The sequence below is a fragment of the Meriones unguiculatus genome, chromosome X, assembly GCF_030254825.1.
Source record: "Meriones unguiculatus strain TT.TT164.6M chromosome X, Bangor_MerUng_6.1, whole genome shotgun sequence".
NCBI classification, from domain to species: domain Eukaryota; kingdom Metazoa; phylum Chordata; class Mammalia; order Rodentia; family Muridae; genus Meriones; species Meriones unguiculatus.
In genome coordinates this window covers 23999857-24020412 of record NC_083369.1, presented here as the reverse complement: position 1 = coordinate 24020412, position 20556 = coordinate 23999857, and the positions used below count along the sequence as shown (strand labels likewise).

Sequence of the window (20556 nt, the reverse complement as noted above, 5' to 3'; positions counted from 1 at the left end):
CTCTCTGGGCCTCAGTTTTCCCATCCATCTAACAAGGGGGCTGGACTCCAAGGTCTCAAAATGCTCTAACAGCTTGAAAGATTCCATTCTCTTCTCTGAATCTGCCCAGGGGGAGGCCTTGGGGGCTGGGGCACTGGCAGGGGCTGAGAATTCCATAGCAATTTGCATGTGAAAGCATGTTACTGCCATGGCTATTAGTGTGTGCAGGGGGACTGAAGACAGGGCAGGGACAGCTAACTGTCAGGCTGGCCAGAAGGGTCCCAAGCAACCTAGTAGGGGGATGGAGGAGCCTGCCCTGAAGTGTGCCCAGGAATGCTGGACAGTAGCACTCACCATGGGTGGGGGGAGCATTGGTTCCTTAAGCTTCTGCTTAGCCTTGGATTGCCCAATTCAGAGTCTATGCCACAAACCAGTGGGTCAAAGGCCCTTACAGATGTTGTCAAGCTGGTGAGTGGCTTCAGAGCTGTGTGAGGTGCCCTGCAAGAGTGGTGTCTAGGGAGAAATGCGCAGTTAGTGCGTTTTCTAAGCTTTGAACCAGGCTCAACTCCCCCAGATCCACATTTTCCTCTACATATATGTAGATGTCGTTGGCTCAGGGCCCTGCAGCCCTTTTTTGTGTGCACCTGACTGGACTCTCTAGTCTCCTCTCCTCCTCCTCCCCCTCCCACCCACCTCCTGAAGTTCAGAAGGAGTGAGCTCCTGTGTGCCAATGGGGGAAGAGTCTTCTAGTCTCTAGGCCTCAGTTCCTTCATGAGAGGTTAGATCTGGAAAGGTGGCAAGTAGATAAAAGCAAAATGCTAGCTGTACCATTTCTGCCTCCTGATTTCTCCCTAAGAGGAAGAGCTGTAAAATTCAGCCACCATGGTAATCCCCTTGTTTCTCCTAGAACCTGGAACTGTCCCATGGGCTCTTTCCCTCTGGCTTTGAACAGAATGGGAAATTCTTCAGAAACCAGCTTCTATTCATCACCTACAGCCATGTGGCTGCTGGGACCGGCAGCTGCTGGGCAGCTCATTCCTATAGCCTCCGGAAAGTGTTTGAGGCTGTCATGAGAGGAGGCACACTGGAAGAAGCAGACTAGCATAAGGGCAGCAGAATAACCTCTTAGGAACCTTGCAAGCAGCCAGCTTTGTCCAATTATAATGAAAACAGCACACAGGGCCCCAAGGTATGCCCAACTATCCACTACACTGCTCACTGAAATATCTGAAGTGTGCCATGTATTCAACATTTTTTTTTGGCAAAAAAAAAATGCATGGATGAATGACTGATTTTAGAAGCCCAGTTTTGAATCTGCATATGTTTAATCTGCCTCTCACATTCCTACCACCCAGTCACAACATAAGCTGAAATAATTTAGCTAATTACTAAAAGACTTTTCTAGAACATGTGGAGCCTAGAATCAGTAATCTCACCTATTATTGTTGTAATTGTTTTTAAGAAGATGAACAAATCTCTGCATTGTCAGAGAGATAAATGATCACAAAAAAATGCAGAGGCCTGGTCAAAAGAGGAGTAATGGCAGAGCAGGGACAGGCCCTCAGGTGTTCAGTGGCTCACAAGCCTGGGGTTCTTTCTCTGAATCAAATGGCCCCAATGCAAAGTCCTCTCACCTTCCCATAGACCTTCAATCATTTCTTATTCTGCACAATCTCCAGTATTTCCATTTCCCTCTCTCTTTGCCAGATAAATAATAAACCATTGGAATCAGAACCCACAATTATTTTCTCCATGCCCTTTGATTACTTTCATTTGGGGCTCTGTGACCTCTATCTTGGGCAGGTGCTGATTTCCCCCCTCAGCTGCTTCCCAAAGGGGAAGCCAACACAAGGACCAGCTGGGTCCCCGGTCCTCCAGATCTGATAGCCAGCTGTACCATGAACAGCAGATGGACAAGGACAGTCCCCAGGCTGACTGAGCCTGGGTGTCACTAGGATTGCTACATGTCCAGGTAGGACAAAAGGTCAGGCAAACAGGTGGGTGAGCTAGATTTCTAAGAGTGATTGATGCCACCTGGCCAGAGGGCCACTTGCTTAGCAGGGTCCACCCTAGGACATCCCCAGGTGGATCACAACCCTCCTTTGATTTCTGGACCCATTTTAATGGCCCTGCTTAGAGGGTCTCAGGCCAGCCACATCCCAAAAACTTTGGAAATGCATCCTAGGGTCTTAAAATTGACTGGGTGTCAAGAAGCTCAAAGGAGCTTCGGCCTTCAAATTCTCAAAGCCTGTCTATCCCTTGTCAGGTAAACAAAGGCCTAGGGGTAGCACCTGCTCTATTTGATTTCATAGGTCAATTGGGTTCTGCTTGCAGGGGAAGCCGGGCAGCCCCACACTCACCAGGAAAGCATCCTCTATCTCTGACTCACCAGGAGCTTGGGCCCAGCTGGGACAGGAAGGAGAGCAGAGGGAGGGGCTGCTTTGGAGTTCTACCCTTCCTGCCTCCAGGTAGCTAAACCTGGCCTTTCCCTGACTCAGACAGAAGGGTAAGGGAACTGGGTGAGAACTCCTGTTTGTCAAGCACTGGACCCCTCCCCAGGAAGACAAGAGGCAAATGGGGGGAGTGGGGAGTAGTACAGTCATATGCTTCATTCTCACCATCCTTATGACCCTCTTCAACTGGTGTATATTTGGGGTAAGTTACACCTCGTAGGGTTTCAGTTCTCTCAGTCAAATATGAGGTAAGAAATTTCCCTACCCGCCACCTTCACAGGGCATCTTCTGCAGCTCAGGGAGTTAGACTATGTTACCAATTTGGAAAAAAGTGCAGGTGGGTTCCTGGGGATGGTCTCTGTCTATATACGACACAACATAGTAAGCAGTACTAGCCACTGCATTCATGCCAGGAAAAAGCTTGCCAGCAGCTTTTCTGGGCTTTGGGTAGACTGCCCAGACTTTCCTTGGTCCTCTAATTTTTCTGTATATTCCCACATCTTACTTCTGGGATCCTAGCCTCCATTCCCCAACCCCACCCCTTCACTACTGGGGCAAAGGCAATTGACACCCTAGGCCAGGTTTGGGGACTGCAGAAGGACACTCTATTGGAAAGTCCAGGTTAAGACTCATCCGAGGTCAGTCAGAGATAATAACCCTGTCCAGAGCTAGCCCTGGTGAGAGACCCTTGGCCCAGGTTGGGCTCCACTCTGGGCAAGCAGTCACATAGCAGAGGCCTGATCTGATCCAAGCACTTCCTTTGGTTAATGACAAACCCAAGTCATCAGACTCTGCCCCAGCTGGCTCCAGCAGCACCCCAGACTGGCCCATCCCTATTTTAGCCCAGTCTCTTTCCCCTCCCCACCCCCATAGTCTTCAGGCTCTCCTCCCCCTTCCTTCTCTATGTGCTCCTCACTTAACCAGGGAGCTAGGCCAGCTCTTTGCCTGTTCCATTGGGCTTCCGGGGCTGGATCCCTTCCTCACCTTCTTTCCTCTATCACCTCCTCCTTCTTTCCTCTATCACCTTCTTACCCATTTTTAGCTGGTGGGATCTCACTTGTCCTCCTCCCCTGATATCTGTCTTAGCCATTGCCAGAGGCAGTCCCTTGACAAGGCTCAAAGGCTGCTCTGGGATCTGTAAGCCTGAACCTCTTGTCAAAGGATGGAAACCAAACCCTGTTTAGGACCCTCACCACCCTCTCTAACCTGAACAAGTTAGTTACTCATCTGCCTGTGGAAGGGAGCCTGGACACCCAGAGCTGCTCTAGCTTTGGGGCTTTCACTGACAGCCACGGTGGCACCCCTGGTGTGGCCCCATTGTGAAGACAGGAAAAGGAAGATTGTTTTGGCTGAGAGGCGAAATGGGCAGTCTGAAGTGCCCCGAGTGCCCAGTGGGCCATCTTTGGACTTTGTGTCTCTCCAGCTCCTGGCATTCTTGGGGCAGGACAGGGCTTGGCCTGCCAGCAGGTTCCACATTTAGTCCCGGCCAGGTGGTGGCAGTACCTGCTGACACACCCAGGTTACCCGTGGGAATACCCCTCCCCATCAACCCTTTCTGCCTGAGCCTTGTTGCCAGCTTGGGCAGATGCCTATGGTCTGTGCCACAGAGGTGACAGGACAGACAGGGTGGAGGGATAGACTCAGGCTCCATGACAGCAGATCAAAGAGGCAGAGGCACTTAGTTGGTGGCAAGCAGCAGGGAAGGCATGGGCACTTTAAACCTCTTACTTCACAGGACAGCCACCTGCCGTGATCATCTCTGGTTCAGCAAAGAAATTCTCTCACATACAAGCGCAGGCACACACATACACACTGTAACACTTCATTCCTTGACATCATGACACTAGTTTACACTCATTTCTCCATGTGGTTAATTTTTTTTTTTTTTTTTTTTTTTTTTTTTAGTTCTCAGGTTTTTTTTTCTAAGAAAAAAGCAACAAGAAAATAATTCAGAGTTTATACAAAACATCTTTACATTATTTCTTCCAAAAAGACTAGTATTTACACAAATGGCAACAGAAACAAAAACAAAAATCCCTCCCGACTGCCACCTGGAAGGGGCTGGCTGTTTTGCTACCTCTCCCACCTGGCACTGGGGTGGGCAGCTGGCCAGGAGGCAGTGTGGAGGTGGGTGGTGTAAAGCCCAGCTCCTTGCATAGCAGCCCTGGGAGTGCCTGCAAGGCGCACTTGAGTAAGGCAGCCTGTTAGCAGCCGTGCTGGCAAGGAGCTGGGGTCAAAGTGCACTGCAGGCTGGCCCAGCCCCAAGCAAGCCTCTTCCTCTTTCGAGGCCCCAGCTCAAAAGTAGTGGGGGCAGTGGGAACCATATTGAGTGAGTGAGGGTTTGTGTGCTTACTGGAACTAGAACCCAGAGAAGGAGCAGGCCACCTGGCCTTACACCCGCTTAGATCTCCATCTTGAACCTCTGTTTCCCCTCCAAACCAAAGATGTCAAAGGTGAGGAGAGAACAGGGTGGTGGTGGTGGTGGGGAAACTCTCAGCTCTGCAGGGCAAATAGCCACCTGGGCACCTCACCTCCCTCCACCCCCCATGAGGTCATCTGCCTGCAGCAGCTCTCTTGTTCCCCAGGCAACAGCCAATTAAGACATTAATTACCGTGAGAGTGAAGGAGGCAGGAGATGCCCAAGAATCCCACAAGGAAGGGATTTTTTTTTTTTTTTTTTTTTTTTTTTTTTGGTAAAAGGGTGGTAGTCACTATCCTACTGCTAGGAACAGCGTTGTATTATGAGGGTCAGAAGGAGAGGGTGGGACACCTTGCCCAGTGGCAGTCTCCTCTTCCCTCATAGGCAGAAATAGCCCTGGCTTACCCTCCCCCACTCTCCTGAAATACTGAGAAGTCTATAAAAGAAATGCCATCCTATGCTTCCTGGCTGGCCACATCCTGCCCCAGGCCCACTTATACTCCGTCAAGCCAGACTCAGAAAGCCTGGGGAGGGGCTGCCTTGTACATTTTTTCCTTTTTTTTTTTTTTTTTTTTCAAAAAACAGATGAAAATGAGTTGACAATTAAAAAAAAAGTGAACACGAAAACATTAAAAACAGTGATGATAGTGGACAAGCAGTCCTGGATCGAATGGGTAAAGGGGATGAGGAGGGGGCAGGGCCAGGGGGCTGTCTCCTTGCCTTTAGTCCATCAGTGTCCAACCCTGCCCTCCAAGAAAGGGCACCCCCACAGAGCCCAGAGGCCTGGCCAGAGGGGGAAGGCACAAGAGCATGTGGATTGGGGGCACAAGCACCCCACTCCGAAGCCCGGGGGGCAGGAAAAATGGGGGATTATAAAAGCCAAGAAACTACAAAACTAAATATAAAGGTGGGCACAGCTGGCAAGGGGACGGGTGTGGGGGAAAAGAGAGAGGCCAGTCCAGGCCATGTGTCCCGTAGAGCCTGAGACCATGCTGGATCTTTAGACCTTGTAGTAGATGTTTGCCGGGCTCTGAGGTGGCATCTCCTGGACAATGTAGACAGGATGCCCGTAGTCCCCACTCACTTTCTCATAGTGGGGGCAGTAGTTGTTCTCTGTAGTCCGTAAGGGGATGATGATGTCGCTGGGCTCAGTGCCTGCCGTACCACTAACCCCTTTGGGGCTGGCTAGGGTACTGAGGGAGAGGGCAGCCGCCCGCTGCTGTGTATGCTTGCGATGTCGCTTGCGGAGCTTGAGTAGTAGGACTGTCAGAAAGATGATGATGAGCAGGAAGATGACACAGCCAGCACCCACAGCTGCGAACAATGCTACCTTGGAGTTAAAGAAGCTGTCAGAGTCCCCGCTGCCACCGCCACTTGCACCTGGGCCACTCTTCTCTTCCTGATTCACAGTCTCTGAGGAAAGGGAAGGGAATCAGTGTCAGGCAGGAGAAAATGATGCACTCGATAATGGCAGCACGCAACACCACCTTGGGGCCGAAGAAACTATCTGGGTCCCTGCTGCCAAGCACATGCACCAGAGGTATACAGCATGTCCTGAGGAGGGGAGGCTGCAGGCCCTTCTTTAGATGCAGGGCTGAGTGGGTACATGAGCAATGCCCTCTGAAGAATATCTATACATACTTACCATGCTTGCCATCAGAGTCACCCTGGGGTCCCCGACCAGGAGCCTGTGTGGCTGTTTTGACAGTGTTGTCTGACTCTTTGCTTGGACGGCTGGTAGTCAACTGTTCAGGCATCACAGCATTTGGATCTGAGGGTAGAGGGAAGACTGATGAGATGGAGGACTCTGCCAGTATAGTTACCCTCGGCTACTTTGGGTGGGCTAAGAAGGACCTGACTATTAGAACTCTGTCCCTCTAACCCTCTGAACATTTCCCCACTAGCAACACACCCCAAACAGCTGCCAACACGGGTGTCCCAAAGGCCTAACTGGGCACTCACCTTGCCCAACCTTCATAACAATCTTCATAGTACGTGTACGGCATACGCCTCCCTCCCGGTTCTCCAGCCCTTCCAGGCTCCCATTGGATGTTGCTGCAGGAAAAGGCAGAGAAATCAGAAACCGGAAGAACAATGATCAGGAGTGGAGCATGACACACTCTTCTATCTCCCACCCAATAGGAAGTAACTCAGCTTGCCATGCCCATAAAGAGTCCCCCTCTGCTAAGGACACTCCTTGTGGTTAGGCCTTGGTCCTGGGGCAACACTAAGTTGCACCTTCTTTTTGGGAGATGCTGCCCAGATGAAAAGAACCACTAGAAAGGCTTTGTCCTAGAGTGGAAGGAATCTTACAAAAGTGTGAGCCAAGCCAGGCTAAAGTCTCTGTCAACTTATCCCATCAATTCCTTGTGTGATCTGAGGGAAGGTACCCATGCATGGCTTTGTGGAGGTAGGGCAGAGGAGGAGGGCAGTGGCTAAAGATTGAACCAGGGCCTCACACATGCTAGTCACACATTATCACTGAGCTATACCCTAACCCTATTCACCTCTTGGGGCCCTAGACCCATGCACCCCACTCCTTGCAAAAAGCAGAAAAGCTGGCTAATCCCAAAGGATTCTGGCAACGCTGCCATTCAAGAAAGGCAGAAAGAGCAACATGGCAAGAATGCCTTTCCCATCCATGCCCTGCAACCAAGACAAGCAGTAGTGTGCTTCCTGTTGGGAACAGAATTCCAAGGCCAGGCACAGCATGCTAGTCTTCAAAGGGGATCAGATCCTGTGTGTGCAGGTAGTATCACTGCACCACTAAGAAGTTGCCTATCCAAAGTCAAGGAGGCTGCAGGAAGGCAGAGAGAAAGCCTAGTGAAAGGGCCAACAACGGGTGGGTGCGGACTCACATGTAATGTAGTAATCATGGTACTTTTTGAATTCCAGGCCCATGTAGTTGGGGCTGAACTCCTGGAACTTGATGGTAAAGCGGATCTCCTGCTGTGGCTTGTTGCAAGTGACCAATATATTGGGATCAAGCACAGTGCTGCAAGCAGCTGCCTGCTCCGGCCGCACCAGGTACAGCTTGTAGTACTCGTAGGGCCGCCCTGCTTCTGCTCGGGGGCAGATGATGTCCAGCTTGTCTCCAATCTTCGGGTAGATCACCAAGCCCTTCCCACTTAGGAACCTGCCCAGAAGAAAGAAAATGGTCAACCTCAACGTTGGGAGCTCTGGCTATCCCAGAACCAGGCATATGACAATGAAGGACAGACCAGTCCTTCTGGGTGGAGATAGCAAATCTCTACCTTCTGCCCTTCCTCTATCCTTGGGCTGGGGGTGGGGAGAGAGAAGCATACTGCCAGCAGGGTGTGGAAGGGGTGGCCCACAGGCAAGGCTGCCAGGCTTTCAGTGCTTTGCAGGGTGGGGCAATGGCTGGCTAGGGGAGCCCTTTTGTCTTAATGGGGCATTTCCGCAGGGGGACTGACGTGGCCAAATGGGCCAGGTACGTATGTGTCAGACCTGGACTGCCTGGAGGTGGTGCCTTATTCCCCATACTTCCCAGCACATTCACATTCCTTCAAAGGCTACTTGCTGCTGAACACACACACAGACAGACACAGAGAGAGAGGAAGAAAGAGAGTGAGAGAGAGTGGGATAAAGAGAGAGAGAGAGAGAGAGAGAGAGAGAGCAAGCCCACACAAGTCTTAGCCACAACCCCCACAGCTCCCAGCCAAAGGCTAGGAGAGCCCAACCTGCCTAGAATCTGGCCCCCATCTTGCTAATCTTGGGCATGATGGGGAGAGACAGAAAAAAGCCATGGAGCCAGGATCTGATGGCCCCATCTCTTGTTAGGGGCAGCTCTACATGACCCCCAGTGCAAGAGCCTAAATCCCCAAACTTAACTAGTCTCTCACTCCTAAGATGACTAAAGGAAGTAAGGAAAGGGTACTTCTAGCAAGGATAGCAGATATTAATGTAAGACGGGACCATAGGAATCCCACATATCTGTAATCTAACCTCTTACTTCTACACTGCAGCTACTACAGATTCCGAGAGGAGATGACTAAATGCCTTAAGCTGGGCTTCACTATCTAATCTGGAAATCACAGTAAAAAAGTGAAGCTCTGTTAGCCATTTCTCAGCTTGTGCAGGCAGAAAGAGCACATTTTGGAAACAAATTCCAAAGCAAGGCCCTTTGCTAGCTCCATAGCCTAGGATAAGCTCTTTGAACTTCAGTTTCTTCACTTATAAACTAGCACTCATAACTCCTAGAATTGGGGGTAGATGAACACCTAGAATGCAGTAGGTACTCACTAAGATTGAATCCATCTAGGGGATCAGATACCAACATTAAGTTCTGTTGTTTCTTAGGCAAGATCTAGGAAGAGAAGATACAACTTGATTGTCATGGACTTGATTGTCTGGTTTGGACCAAAAGAGTAAACAGCCCACAGTCCAGCCATAGACAGCTCCAGGCTATCTGTAGGTTACATGTGAAGATGCTGCTTCACGTAGCCAGGGTGGGAGGCATCGATGGGGGAAAAGACAGCTTATCTGACCATAATACTGTGATGCTCTGAACCGGTTCATACAAAGATCAGAATGAAGGTGGGTACTAGGTGAATGATTAAAACGTTGGCACATAGTAACAGTGGACAGTAATGGGAGAGACAAAACTCCAGGCTTGCTGATGACTCCTACAGACTGCATGGGGAAGAGGAGAACATATCAAAAAGGTAGAAAAGATATCCAGGGCTCCATGAAAATTCCTCAAACGCCGTAACAAGCAGTGTGAGTCTCGTGCCCTTGGTGATAGATCTTCTAGCCGAAAGAACAATGGAGGCCTAAAGGCAACGCATACAAAGAATAAACTAAAGGGTGTCATTTGGTGTGTTGGTACAGAACCCCAGCTCACAGACTACTACAATAATGTTCCATCTCCTAAGGGCCACAGCACAGTAGGAACAAGCAATGAAGGTATATTGAAAGCTCTGGGCAGAAGCCTTCACATTGTCAAACATGCCCTTACATCTTACTAGGCAAGGAGGGGTTTTGACTAAGTAGCTAAAGCAGATGGGGAAACAAAACAAAACAAAACAATAAAACCTTCTGAGTCATGTGATGTTCCACCAAGCTAAGAGGTACCATCTTGATGTACAGGAGGGTCAAAGCCAGAATGGGGTGCTTTGTTCTTTGGTCTCTAACTCTACAGCTCTGCAGCAGACAGAATGTAAGCAAACAGGGCATAGAAGCCCAAGTAAACATTTGAGATGGAATGCCCTCATCCTTTTTGCCATACAAAGCCCACAAGTTTCACCAAAGATTCTGTAATCCTCAAGGCATTTTTTTTTTTTTTTTTTACTTTCGTCTGGTCCTCCCCAGGTGGCAAGAATAGACCATTTCTAACACTTCAGAGCTCAAAGGAACCCTAGAGACCAAGCCCAGGCCCTTAATATGAAGAAATGGATGATCAGAGAAACATTTCCATTGAGGAAAGCTCAAATTCCTCAGGCTTTAGCAGGACCTCAACAGTGTCTGATACTTATATCACTGCACCCCAGCACAACATATAAATGCAGCTACACAGATGACGTGAACATGGGAGACAAACAGTTCACTTCCTTAACCACTTAGCCCTGGCTTTCTTACTAGAGAAATGTGTCTGCTCTGGTACAGTCTTCCATTGCCATCCACTCAGACTCCAGAGCCCCAGGACTGAACAGAGCTTTTAGCTACTTGGAGTTCTACTTTGAACCCAGACACATTGAGGAAACAGATGTCTGTATGGTAGGGGGAGGGGAAGAAGAAAGGACTATTGCCCCCAGCACCCCTCAGAGTGTCTCCAACCTCAGTGAACAGACTTCATAAATATGCATCAGCTTATTTGCATAGCAGCCGGCTGAAGAAAACTCACCTTCTCCTAAAGTGTGGAAGGGAAAGGAGTCTAATGAGGCCTGCATTGCTGACCCCAATCCCACGCTTTCTTAGCATCTTTTCCCTAACTGGACAAATTCCACGTAGGCGCAGGCCCATGAGAAGTCCCAAAGTACATGGGATCACAGGGTTGGGTGTATAGCCAGTGAAAGTGAAGCCCAAAGCCAAGCACAATGTTACTGGTACTTTAATAGGGGCAACCTACCTATCTCCCCCCCTTTCTTACCAAGTTATGAGTGGGAGGAGATGAGGAGGAAAAGGCCGCTAACTTAAACTCTTTAGGCACCACCTTTCAGAAAGGACTATCCACCCCCCCATCATCAAGCCAAGCTTTCCTGCCTGGGGCCACCCCCAGACAAAGCCCTTTTCTAGAAAATAAGGGGATTGACATGGCCCTGCAGGAAGCCTAAAGCAGGTCGCCATAGCAACCCGAGGCCTTCCCTCCCTAGCCTCTGATAGCCCTGGGACCCCAGGGAGCCACCCAAGGGAGTAAAAGGACTTCAGGAAGGCAGCTGGAACTATTTCAGTTCCACTCTTGTGGCCTGTCCTCTCCTTTCCTAGCCGAAGTCTCTCCCTCAGCCTTTCTCATTAGAAGTGCCACTGTAAACTACTCAAAAGGATACTGAGCTATGAAAAGCCCATAGGGTCTGGGCTCCAAGTCCCTGAAATGATGAGAAAGGAATGGTCCTCCCAGATGCACCTTTAGTCCAGATAAGCTTCTTTCTCCCTTTCTGTAAGCCACCTAGAGGGTAAGAACTTGCAGCTGCGATACTTCTGCCTAGAAAGCTCTTCTTGTCCCACAAGGCCTAGACTTTCCCCCTCCAACCTTTTCCTCAGGCTCTACCAGAGTGGTTTATGGGAGAGCCCGATTCCCAGCCATAAAAGTCTAAATGTGGTAGAGGCCTCTAGCCACAATTTCAGTTCGGTGACCCTACCACTACCAGGCCTAGTCTCACCCCAGGATGGCAATACTTTTGAGGGACAGACCCCAAGCCAGAACTCAAGTCTGCTCTCATCCCAGCTAGGGTAGGGAGCCCCCAAATTAAAGGCTCCTCTTTCACTCACCCAGATCCACCCAGCCCCAGAGGCAGCAGGAGCAGGCCTGGCGTGTCCCAGCAGTGCCGGCCCAGGCGTGGGTGGGCAGGAACAGCAGCTGGGTCCTGGCACACACACAACTCTGTTGGAGGCAGGCAAGCCAGAAGAATCCTAGAGGAAGTCACCCTCCCCACCTACGTGAACTATGCCCGCCTCTTTGTCCCACCTGACCAAAGCTAGTCTACTGGGGTTTAAACCACAACCCCCACCCTGCCATGTTTTTACTGGAGTTCCTAAGAGAGATTCCTGGCTCAGAGAGGAACTAAAGGAGCTACTCGGAGCTGGGAGGGGCAGAGTGCCAGTCAGCAAATTGGGCTAGGTCACCTGTGCAGGGTGCCCTCAGATCTAAGCCTAGGAAAGTCAAAGGAAGAAGAAGCTGGACCACTACTACCCCACACAGGCAGAGCTTGAGTCATAAAGCAGATGCAGGCCAGCCTGGGAGGTGAGAAGGGAGAAACCAGGGGCAGAGAGGTCTGGTTCAAACCCCACTTTGAATTCCTGTTCCTCACAGCAGGATGGTATGGAAAGAATGGCACACTGCACAGTTCTGCCCGATTCAACAAGTCACTGGCTGACTTCAGACAAGTCAATTCCCCTTTCTGGGCATATGCCTCCTTCTCTGGAAAATGGGGCCTACTTCCCAGGGCTGTTGGGAGTACCCGATGAGATCATATATGAGAATGCATTGTAAGTAGCAAGGTACTACCTGCCTATTACTTAGCATGCCAACCACAGTATCATTTAGAAGTAGCAAACTGAAAATGCTTATACTTCTGGCTTGCTGGCACCCTGACCCCAAACCACCACCATCAAATCATACGGGGGGTGGGGAGCAGGGGGAGGGACTTTAACAGTCTAAGAATGCTGTTGGTGAGAAGGCCCCATTCCAGATCCCCTTACAATCTCAGAGTGAACTACCCCCCAAACCTGGTATTCCCATGGCAATCATTTAGCCTCTGGGTTGGCCTACCAAATCCATACATAGCCCCAACCCCAGAAAACAGTGCTGCACAGCAAACAGTATCCAAGGTCCAGTCACCCCCATGCATCCAAGCTGGTAAGGTAACAGAGGGCCCCAAGAGCCCAAGGAGAAGAAAGAAAACCTACAACTTAGTCCCCACGTTAGCTTCCTCACAGGCCCTTCCGGCCCTTGCCTAGCTTCCCTGGGTGGGGTCATGGAACAGGAACCTTTCGGAACTTCTGGGTTCCCAGGCCTCTCTGGCTCTCACCTGTGGCTAATCAGACATAAAACAGAATAGTCGGGTCCCTAGCCACTCTGGAAAGAAGTCCCTTGGCCTGGCCTCCCCAAGACTGTGAGCTAGAACAGCTGTGAGGGGGCTGGGACCAACACTTTAGCTTGTAGCAGGCAAGTATGGGTTGGGGTCTGCAGCTGCCCCACCCATGCTGGATGGAGTCAAGGGTCCTGGATGCCAAACTGAGGCCTCCCACCCCCATTGTTGGGAAGGTTTGTAATGTGATCTCAAACACATTCCCACTCCTTGGAGGTGGGGGAACCTGAGTGGGGGCCAGTATAGGGTCAGAAAGGGACTGAGAAACTGAACTGCAGCAGCTGGACTTGCTTGAAGACTCAAGTGTGAGGCTTAGCGGCTTCCCCAAGTTCCTGAGGGGAAGCAACTGGGGAAGGTGGCTGCCCTGAGACCATTTAGGACATGCTCCTCCCTGCCTGGCCCCCAACACGCTTGCTCTGATTTCCACCAACCTTCAGTGGGACCAAAGCCATCTTCCCACCCTGTACTCTTGGGGCAAATCTGAGAGGAGGGGCCCAGGAAGCAGGAACTCCTATCACGCAGGGAGTGCCACCTGGACAGCCCCTAGGAGCAGCTGAGGAGATAGATAGACTGGCAGACATAAGCCAGCCCTTCCAGCTCTCCTGGGCTGAGGCTGCGTGTGCCCTGGAACCTAGAAACAGACCCTATCACTTCTTTATTTTGATTTTTTCCCAAGGAGGAAGCAATTAAGCAGGGTTTACAGGCACTGGGAGATTTTTAGAGGGAGGGGTACCAGCTCCTGACAGGGCTGAGGAGAGGGGACCAAAAGCCAGGAGTGGAAGAGGGGAGGGATAAGAGAAAATGAGCCTGCGAGGGAGAGCACGGGCATGTGCGAGAAACAAAAGGACTTGAGGAAAAGAGGCAGAGAGTGACTAAGAGTGAGAGGGAGTGTGAGAAAGGGAGAGCAGGCGAGCCTAGCTGGAGAGGGAGGTGAGCTCCACTCTCCCAGGGTGTGAGAGGGCAACAATGCCGGCCTGAGAGAGAGAGAACTCAGGCAGGACATAGAGAAGCAGAGTTACAGTGTTCATTAGAAAAGCTGTGGCAGCCTGAGGGTTGGGTGCGGTGACCACAGGCAGCCCCCCAGAGCTGAGGGCAGTCCCTGGGTCCTGTCCTCCCGTCCTGCACCCTGTACCAACAAATGCAGACGTAGACTGACTGCATTACAGACCCCTGGGCAGAGATGAAATGGGGGTGGGTGACCACCAGGATCAGTCCAAACTGTTTCCAGGATCTGCTCAATTATAGGGTAGAATCTAAGAGGTTCTACTGAGTCCAAAGTCAGTCTCAATCCCCAGGATGCCTCAGCTTGAGGTGGACAGGATGAGACCAGAGGGGACACAGCTTTCTCAAGTGTGCAAACTGCTCTAGAGCTCTAAAGGCAGAGAACACATAAAGAGGGACGCTCTCATAGATCTTGTTTCTCCCAGCAACCTTAACTCTTGTCCAGCTGTGGTATTGCACAGTATCTTGCCCCAAGAGAGCAATTAGGTCACTCCCATGAGCCCTTAGGATGGGCTACCCTAGGAAGGATTGTAATTCTCCTAGCTAAGGAGCATTTCCAGCTTCCACCCTTACAGCTAAGAACTGGGCATTTCACAAGATTTCCCCCATGGGCTTAACAGCCTAGAGGGTCCCCAGAAAAACTTGAGCCCCAGCAGTTAAGGCAAAGTGACCAAACAGGCTTCTCAGTAAGTAGAAATCCCTGCCAGTCCCTTTCCTTGTATGGCGGGAGAATTCTCTACCCTGACCCCCCTTTAGCCACCAAAGGTAACAGGATCCTACCTAAACCCAAGGAGAAAAAAAGAAGCCCTCTTCTCTCACTTTAGGGGTGAGAGATGCACCATCCCCAGGACTAAAGGGGCTAATGCAGGCAAGAACCTAGGAAGTTAGCAGGGAACCCACAAGAGTGGACAGGCGAAAATTCCAGAAACAGGAATCTGGATACATAGAAGGGACAGGTCAAGCCAGCGCGACCCCCCCACATACACACACACACACACACTGGTTTTCCACTAACTGTGTTGTGCATACACTGCCCAGACTGTCAGAAAACGGGAAGAGCGATTATGACCCTGAGTTCTGAGTCCTAGACTCCAAAAGAGCAAAAAGGTCCAGAGGTCGCAACAGCCTAGGCTACTCCCCACTAACAGCCCAGAAACCACTGAGCCACCGCCCTGAAAGGTGTGTGTTGTTTAGAGATGGGAGGGGGCAGAGTTGGGAAGGAGAAGAAGAAAGAAAAGGACCTCCTTTATATCACTACCCCACCCCCAAACCATTGGAGAAATATAAGCACGGTTCTCCAGACTTGGGGGGGGGGGGCGAGGACCTGCCTGGACAGGAATCACACGTTCCACACCCACCTCCCTCGCTGGCTCCGCTACCATTCTCAGCCCTGGCTGGCTCTAGAAGAAGCTCTGCTGTCTGGCTCAATTGGACCCCCGATGAGCGCTGGATCGAACCCCCTCCTCAAACAAACCCTCTTCCACTCCGCCCTTCTCCACCCGCCGCCTTTGTGAGCGTGGAAGCAGCGCCCGCCTTTCTACCTCCCCAGCAGGGAGAAACGGGGGGTTGGGGGGGAGTGCAAGAAGAGACGGCAAAGAGAAAGACAGGGAGGCAAACAGACAGGGAAGAAAGACAAACGAAAATGGGAGCTGGAGAAAGGATACAGACGCTGCCCACTCAGCCCCAGCACTAGGTCCCGAGCCGCCCTGACACCTAAGCAAATGAGGAACCCGTGTTCTGGCCTGGATCTCACCCCTGGAGTGGCTGGGGGCGAAAACCTCCACATTCCCGGGGCCCCGGGGTGGGCTGCTTACTCGCCCCCACCCAGCTCTCCGGTGCGCTCTCGAGCGCCTAGACATCTTATCTGCTTGGTGTGACCATCGCGACTGGATCTGGGACTTGGGGAGGCTAGGGCCTAACCGAAGGGTCACAACCCAGCTAAGTGCCCCCACCCCACCCTTCTGCACCCTGCCCCGACTGCCCTCAAGAAGAAAACACTAGAAAAGGCCAGATATAAAATAAGACGCCGCACCTCCTACAGACACCCCCCCTCACGCACTTGGGGTGCACAACCTCACCGAAAAAGTGCTTCCCACCCCCAGGGACCAGGACAGATAAGTTACTCACTTAGGGTTAAGAGAGGTCCAGGACACGGGCTCCAGAATCTTGGCCAACGGCGTGGCAAGCCGGCACAGCGTCAGCACGACCATCGCCACAAGCCACTTGCTGAGCCAACGCTGCCCAGGCCGGGCCATTTTCCCGGGAGCAGGATGCACTTCAGGATCCCCGGGCGCCTCCTCAGCAAAGCTCGCCTCGCCTGCCCGTGCCGCGCAGCGCTCAGAGCCACTCAGGCGCCCATCCTCCGCAGCCGCCGGCCTTGAAGCACTCCCCTCCCGCCGGCCTCGGGGTCGCTTTCCTGCGCCCGGCTGGCCAGGAGGACTCACTGGGCAGGCGTCCCCAGCCCGCGCATGGGCTGCGGCCTCCGAGGACTCTGTCCCCTGGCCTCTCCGCCGCACCAGGCGCAACGGGGGCTCGCCGCCCCCCGAGTGATCCCGCCGGATTCCGAACGGCTCTCCCAGACTGTTTGAGACTGCGAGTCCTCTCCCCGACGGGGTCTCCCCACAGAGCGCTCAGTGGTTGCCCCGACGCCTCGACCGTCCTGGGATTGATGCCTCCGGGAAGAAGAGGGAGGTCTCTCCCAACAACAGGAGCTCGGTCCCCAGGCTTCCTACTGGGTTCCTCTAGCACGGACTCCGTTCCTCCGGGGCACAGCAGGACTTCGCGCCGCGCGTCCCACGACAGCTTCTACTTTAGCACCGGCCCCTCTCAGTGTACTTAAAAGACTAGTACGGCCCTGCCGAGCAAGCCAGTCCCATCAGTTTGCGCCTCTGAAGCCTCCACCGGGCAGCCCGGCAGCCCCGTCGCCAAGTCCTTAATCCATGGCGATTGAGCCAGAGTGTCTGCAGCCAGTGCGAATCTCACACCCCCCACATTGCTGTCCAGCGCGCATAGACTCCCTCCGCTGCCGCCGAGCTTTCTACTCTCCTGCTCAGGCGAGCGCAAAGCCAACCCTGCTTCTTTGAACCAATAGAAAGCTCTGTGGCGGGGTCCTTGCCCCATACCACGCCCACAGAGCAGGAAGAGGTGGGGCTTCGGGGAGCTCTTAAGGACGCTGAGCTCTCGATGGCACTGATCTGAATGTGGCACCGATCTCTTGCGGTTGTGGTTGTGTCCCGCTTAGTCTAGTTCCCAGGGTGTTCTTGGGAAGTTGGCGCTTCTCAAAAGCTGCTGGCCTGCTTTCCTCACACACCTGGTCAACACATTGCCCCACTGACCTAGACCAGACAAGCCCTGTCCCAAGTGCATCCAGAAAGCAGTGTACACGGACACACACACAGGGACACAAATGCGCGCATGCACGTGCACACTCGTACTAGCCCCAGAGTCCCACTCTGTGCCCACTTTTGTGGTCAAGTCAGCCTGCCTGCTCCCAGCCCAGTATGCACACTCTGTTGGGCCCTCTTTCTGTCCTTGAAATGCACCCCTTCCTTGCACTGACCACAACAAAAGTGGTAGCTATGCGTGGTGGACACTCAGAAAAAGTACTGTGTCCAAAGGGGAGGAGGAATTTATTTGCATCTAGGGACCAAGCCATTAAGAATCTCATCTTTGAGAGTGAACCCTTTAGGAGCCTCCACCCTCAACTCGGGCAACACAGATTTAGTCAGTCCTGTCTGAAGGCCCACTAAAGGGCCTGGGGTAGGCCAGTCACAAGAGGTCACATGCTATACAGAGAGCTCCAGGGCAGAGAGGAAAAGGAGCAGAGCAGAAGCCTTTTAAAAGAGCAAAAGCAGGCATCTGGGGCCTGAGAATCTGGACTGCAGCTTTTCCTGGCCTCGGCCTCACCATCTGCGTCTTTGTCTCCCAGCCCTGGCCCATTTTCTCCGCCCCTCCTTGTCTCTTTGCTTATAATTTGGCTCAATCCCATAGCTCAGACCCTCCCGGTCTGACCTACTCGCCTTGCTCAGGTCCCTGCGGACGTACCCACGTGCTAATGTCTCCCCCTGCTGGCCTTCTATAGACTTGCAGATTCCTGGAACAAGCGGAGGCCTCCGTTTCGGAGCCTGAAGTGCAAGCCTGGCACTCGAATGTGAGCACACAAACAAGGACAGGTATGGTACTAGCAAGAGCCGCCGCTTGGTGTGAGAAAGGTAGGAAAGAGCTAGTGGAAAGATCTGGGTTTGGGTACTGCAAAGGATAGAAAGGCTTCCTATTTATGCACCTCTTCTTTCTCCCCCCTTGGCTGTCTCCTCCTCTTCCTCTCCTCTTTCTCTTTTTAACGAATCGGGGTTCTGACGGGATCTCAGACCTACTAGGCAAGGGCTCTATCAGGAATTAAATTTCCGTTTCTTCTTGTTGCTTCTCGATGGAGATGATTGGCTGAGCACCATTCTTTAAGTGCTCTGCCGTTTATATGAGTTCCATGCCTATCATCTCACTCGATGGGAGATTGAGCTACTGAGTCTTTCACTGCATCATCTAATGATCTCTGTAGTTGTAGTGGGGACATCTATGTGGGGAAGATTAGAGAGGAAGAAGCTGAGCTCCTACTACCTTTGGAGCCGGAGACCTTGTAACAATCGATGGCTCCGGGTACACAGTTTAGGGTCTCTGTGTTCCCATCTGGACTCAGCACTGGATTTAAGTAGAGCAAGGAGAGATATGAAAAAGGTAGAAAGATATATCAACAGTCCATCTGAGAGCTATGCCATCAAGAGACATCAAGGGGTGCATCTAGAAAGCAGCCAGATGTTTACAAAGTGTCTATTAGGCATCAAGAACCACGTCAGATGATTTTCTTTTACCACACATTGAAATCAATTTTGCTATCCCCGTTTTCACTTAAGAAGGAAATTAAGGCTCAAGGTTGAAGAAGCGACCTATCCCCGGGGGAATGGGTCTCAGTTCCTAGTGTCTCTGTCCCCTGTCCTACAGCTATTGTCTTGAACAATCCAGGTGGACCCACTGGCAGCCTCTCCGAGAGAACTTGCTCTCTTGGCCCATGGTGGGTTACAGGCTGCATGGTGCTGGGAAAACAGCTGCCTTCAGGCTGGCCAGATCGCTGCACTTCACTCACAAGTCTCACTTCACTCATGAGTCCCGGGAAGGGTCATTTATTTTGGCCCGAGGCCAAAGTTCTTCTCAGACAGGATCACTAGTGCTAAGCCCAGATCGGCCCCAGATTTTTCCTTTCCAAGGCCAACATGTCCTGAGGTCCTCCAGAGGACAGTCTCAAACTGAGTGGGAGATGTGGGAATGTGGCTGTGCTCCCCAACTTGGGAAACCTAGGAAGACAGAGTGGTTTCTGAGTGTGACAACATCTCATTCTGGGCAGAGGCGACAGTGGAAGAAATGAGGACAGGACTCTTATGTCCAGTGCTGCCCCACGCGCTGCTCACCTCTGCTCGTGCCACTGCGCTTCTGCCTAAGCCTACCCATACTAGCTACAGAGATGTGAGGAGCACGGCTGGATCCACTTTCTGCTTCAGTCCGAGCCAGCAGCTGAAAGTTCCCACCCTTGCCTGACCCTAGCAGGTTTTCAATTGTAGTGATCCAGGTCCCCATCTAAGGGGAAAAAAAAGAAAGCGGAATAAGTGGACAATGCTATTGTTTTATCCAAGCACACAGACTGCCACAGTCCAAGACTCCCGGGACACTGTGTCAATGCAAGCAGACAGACAGACAGACAGACACACACACACACACACACACACACACACACATCAGGATTCAAGACATTCTGTGTTTCTTAAGCACTGACTAGGGCTGGTGATGTAAACAATTTTTGTCACAGTAGTGTCAAGCATTGTGGGGCTTCAGGCCTAAGTGTGTAATACATATGGTAGCTACAGGAGATCTCAAGCACACACACACACACACACACACACCATTAAGATATGCCTTCTGGGCCCAGCTGCCCACACCCATAGGATGGAGGGGCAGCTAACTTTTAGCTCTATCCCCTTGGGCACTTCGCCTCACCTCTGCAGGACTGTAACTGGCTGGAGGTCATTCTTCCTTCACAGCTCCTGGTGAGTACTGAATGAGATAATGTGCATACAAGGGTTAGCATCATACCTGGCCTACCATGGGGCTTACTAAATGGAAACTCTTATTCTTCCACCAAGCCTCCCATGGAGACACTTTTATCCCTAATGACACACATTTATACCAGTTCACACAGGCTTTGTGTGCCACACACATATTTTCCAAGACTCTCTAGTCTCACATACGTGTGCGCCTTCGCATACAAGCGCTCCCTCTTTGCTGAGCACCAACTGGCAAGGCGAGCTTCTGGCCTTACGGAACCTAGAGTCCATCGTTAGTTTCTCCTAGTCAATGTACCTATGATGCAAAAACCTTTCCATTCCTGTGG

General features: G+C 51.7%; 1 protein-coding gene across 1 annotated transcript; it reads right to left on the bottom strand.

Moving 5' to 3' along the window:
• Positions 1–4373: 4373 nt before the first annotated feature.
• Positions 4374–17199, bottom strand: Efnb1 (ephrin B1). The gene is made up of 5 exons (XM_021654455.2): positions 16248–17199; positions 7710–7987; positions 6814–6906; positions 6497–6622; positions 4374–6264 (listed from the first exon to the last, which is right to left on the bottom strand). The coding sequence occupies exons 1-5, from the start codon at positions 16373–16375 to the stop codon at positions 5852–5854; spliced, it is 1038 nt and encodes a 345-aa protein (XP_021510130.1). The 5' UTR covers positions 16376–17199; the 3' UTR covers positions 4374–5851.
• Between the last annotated feature and the right edge of the window lie 3357 nt (positions 17200–20556).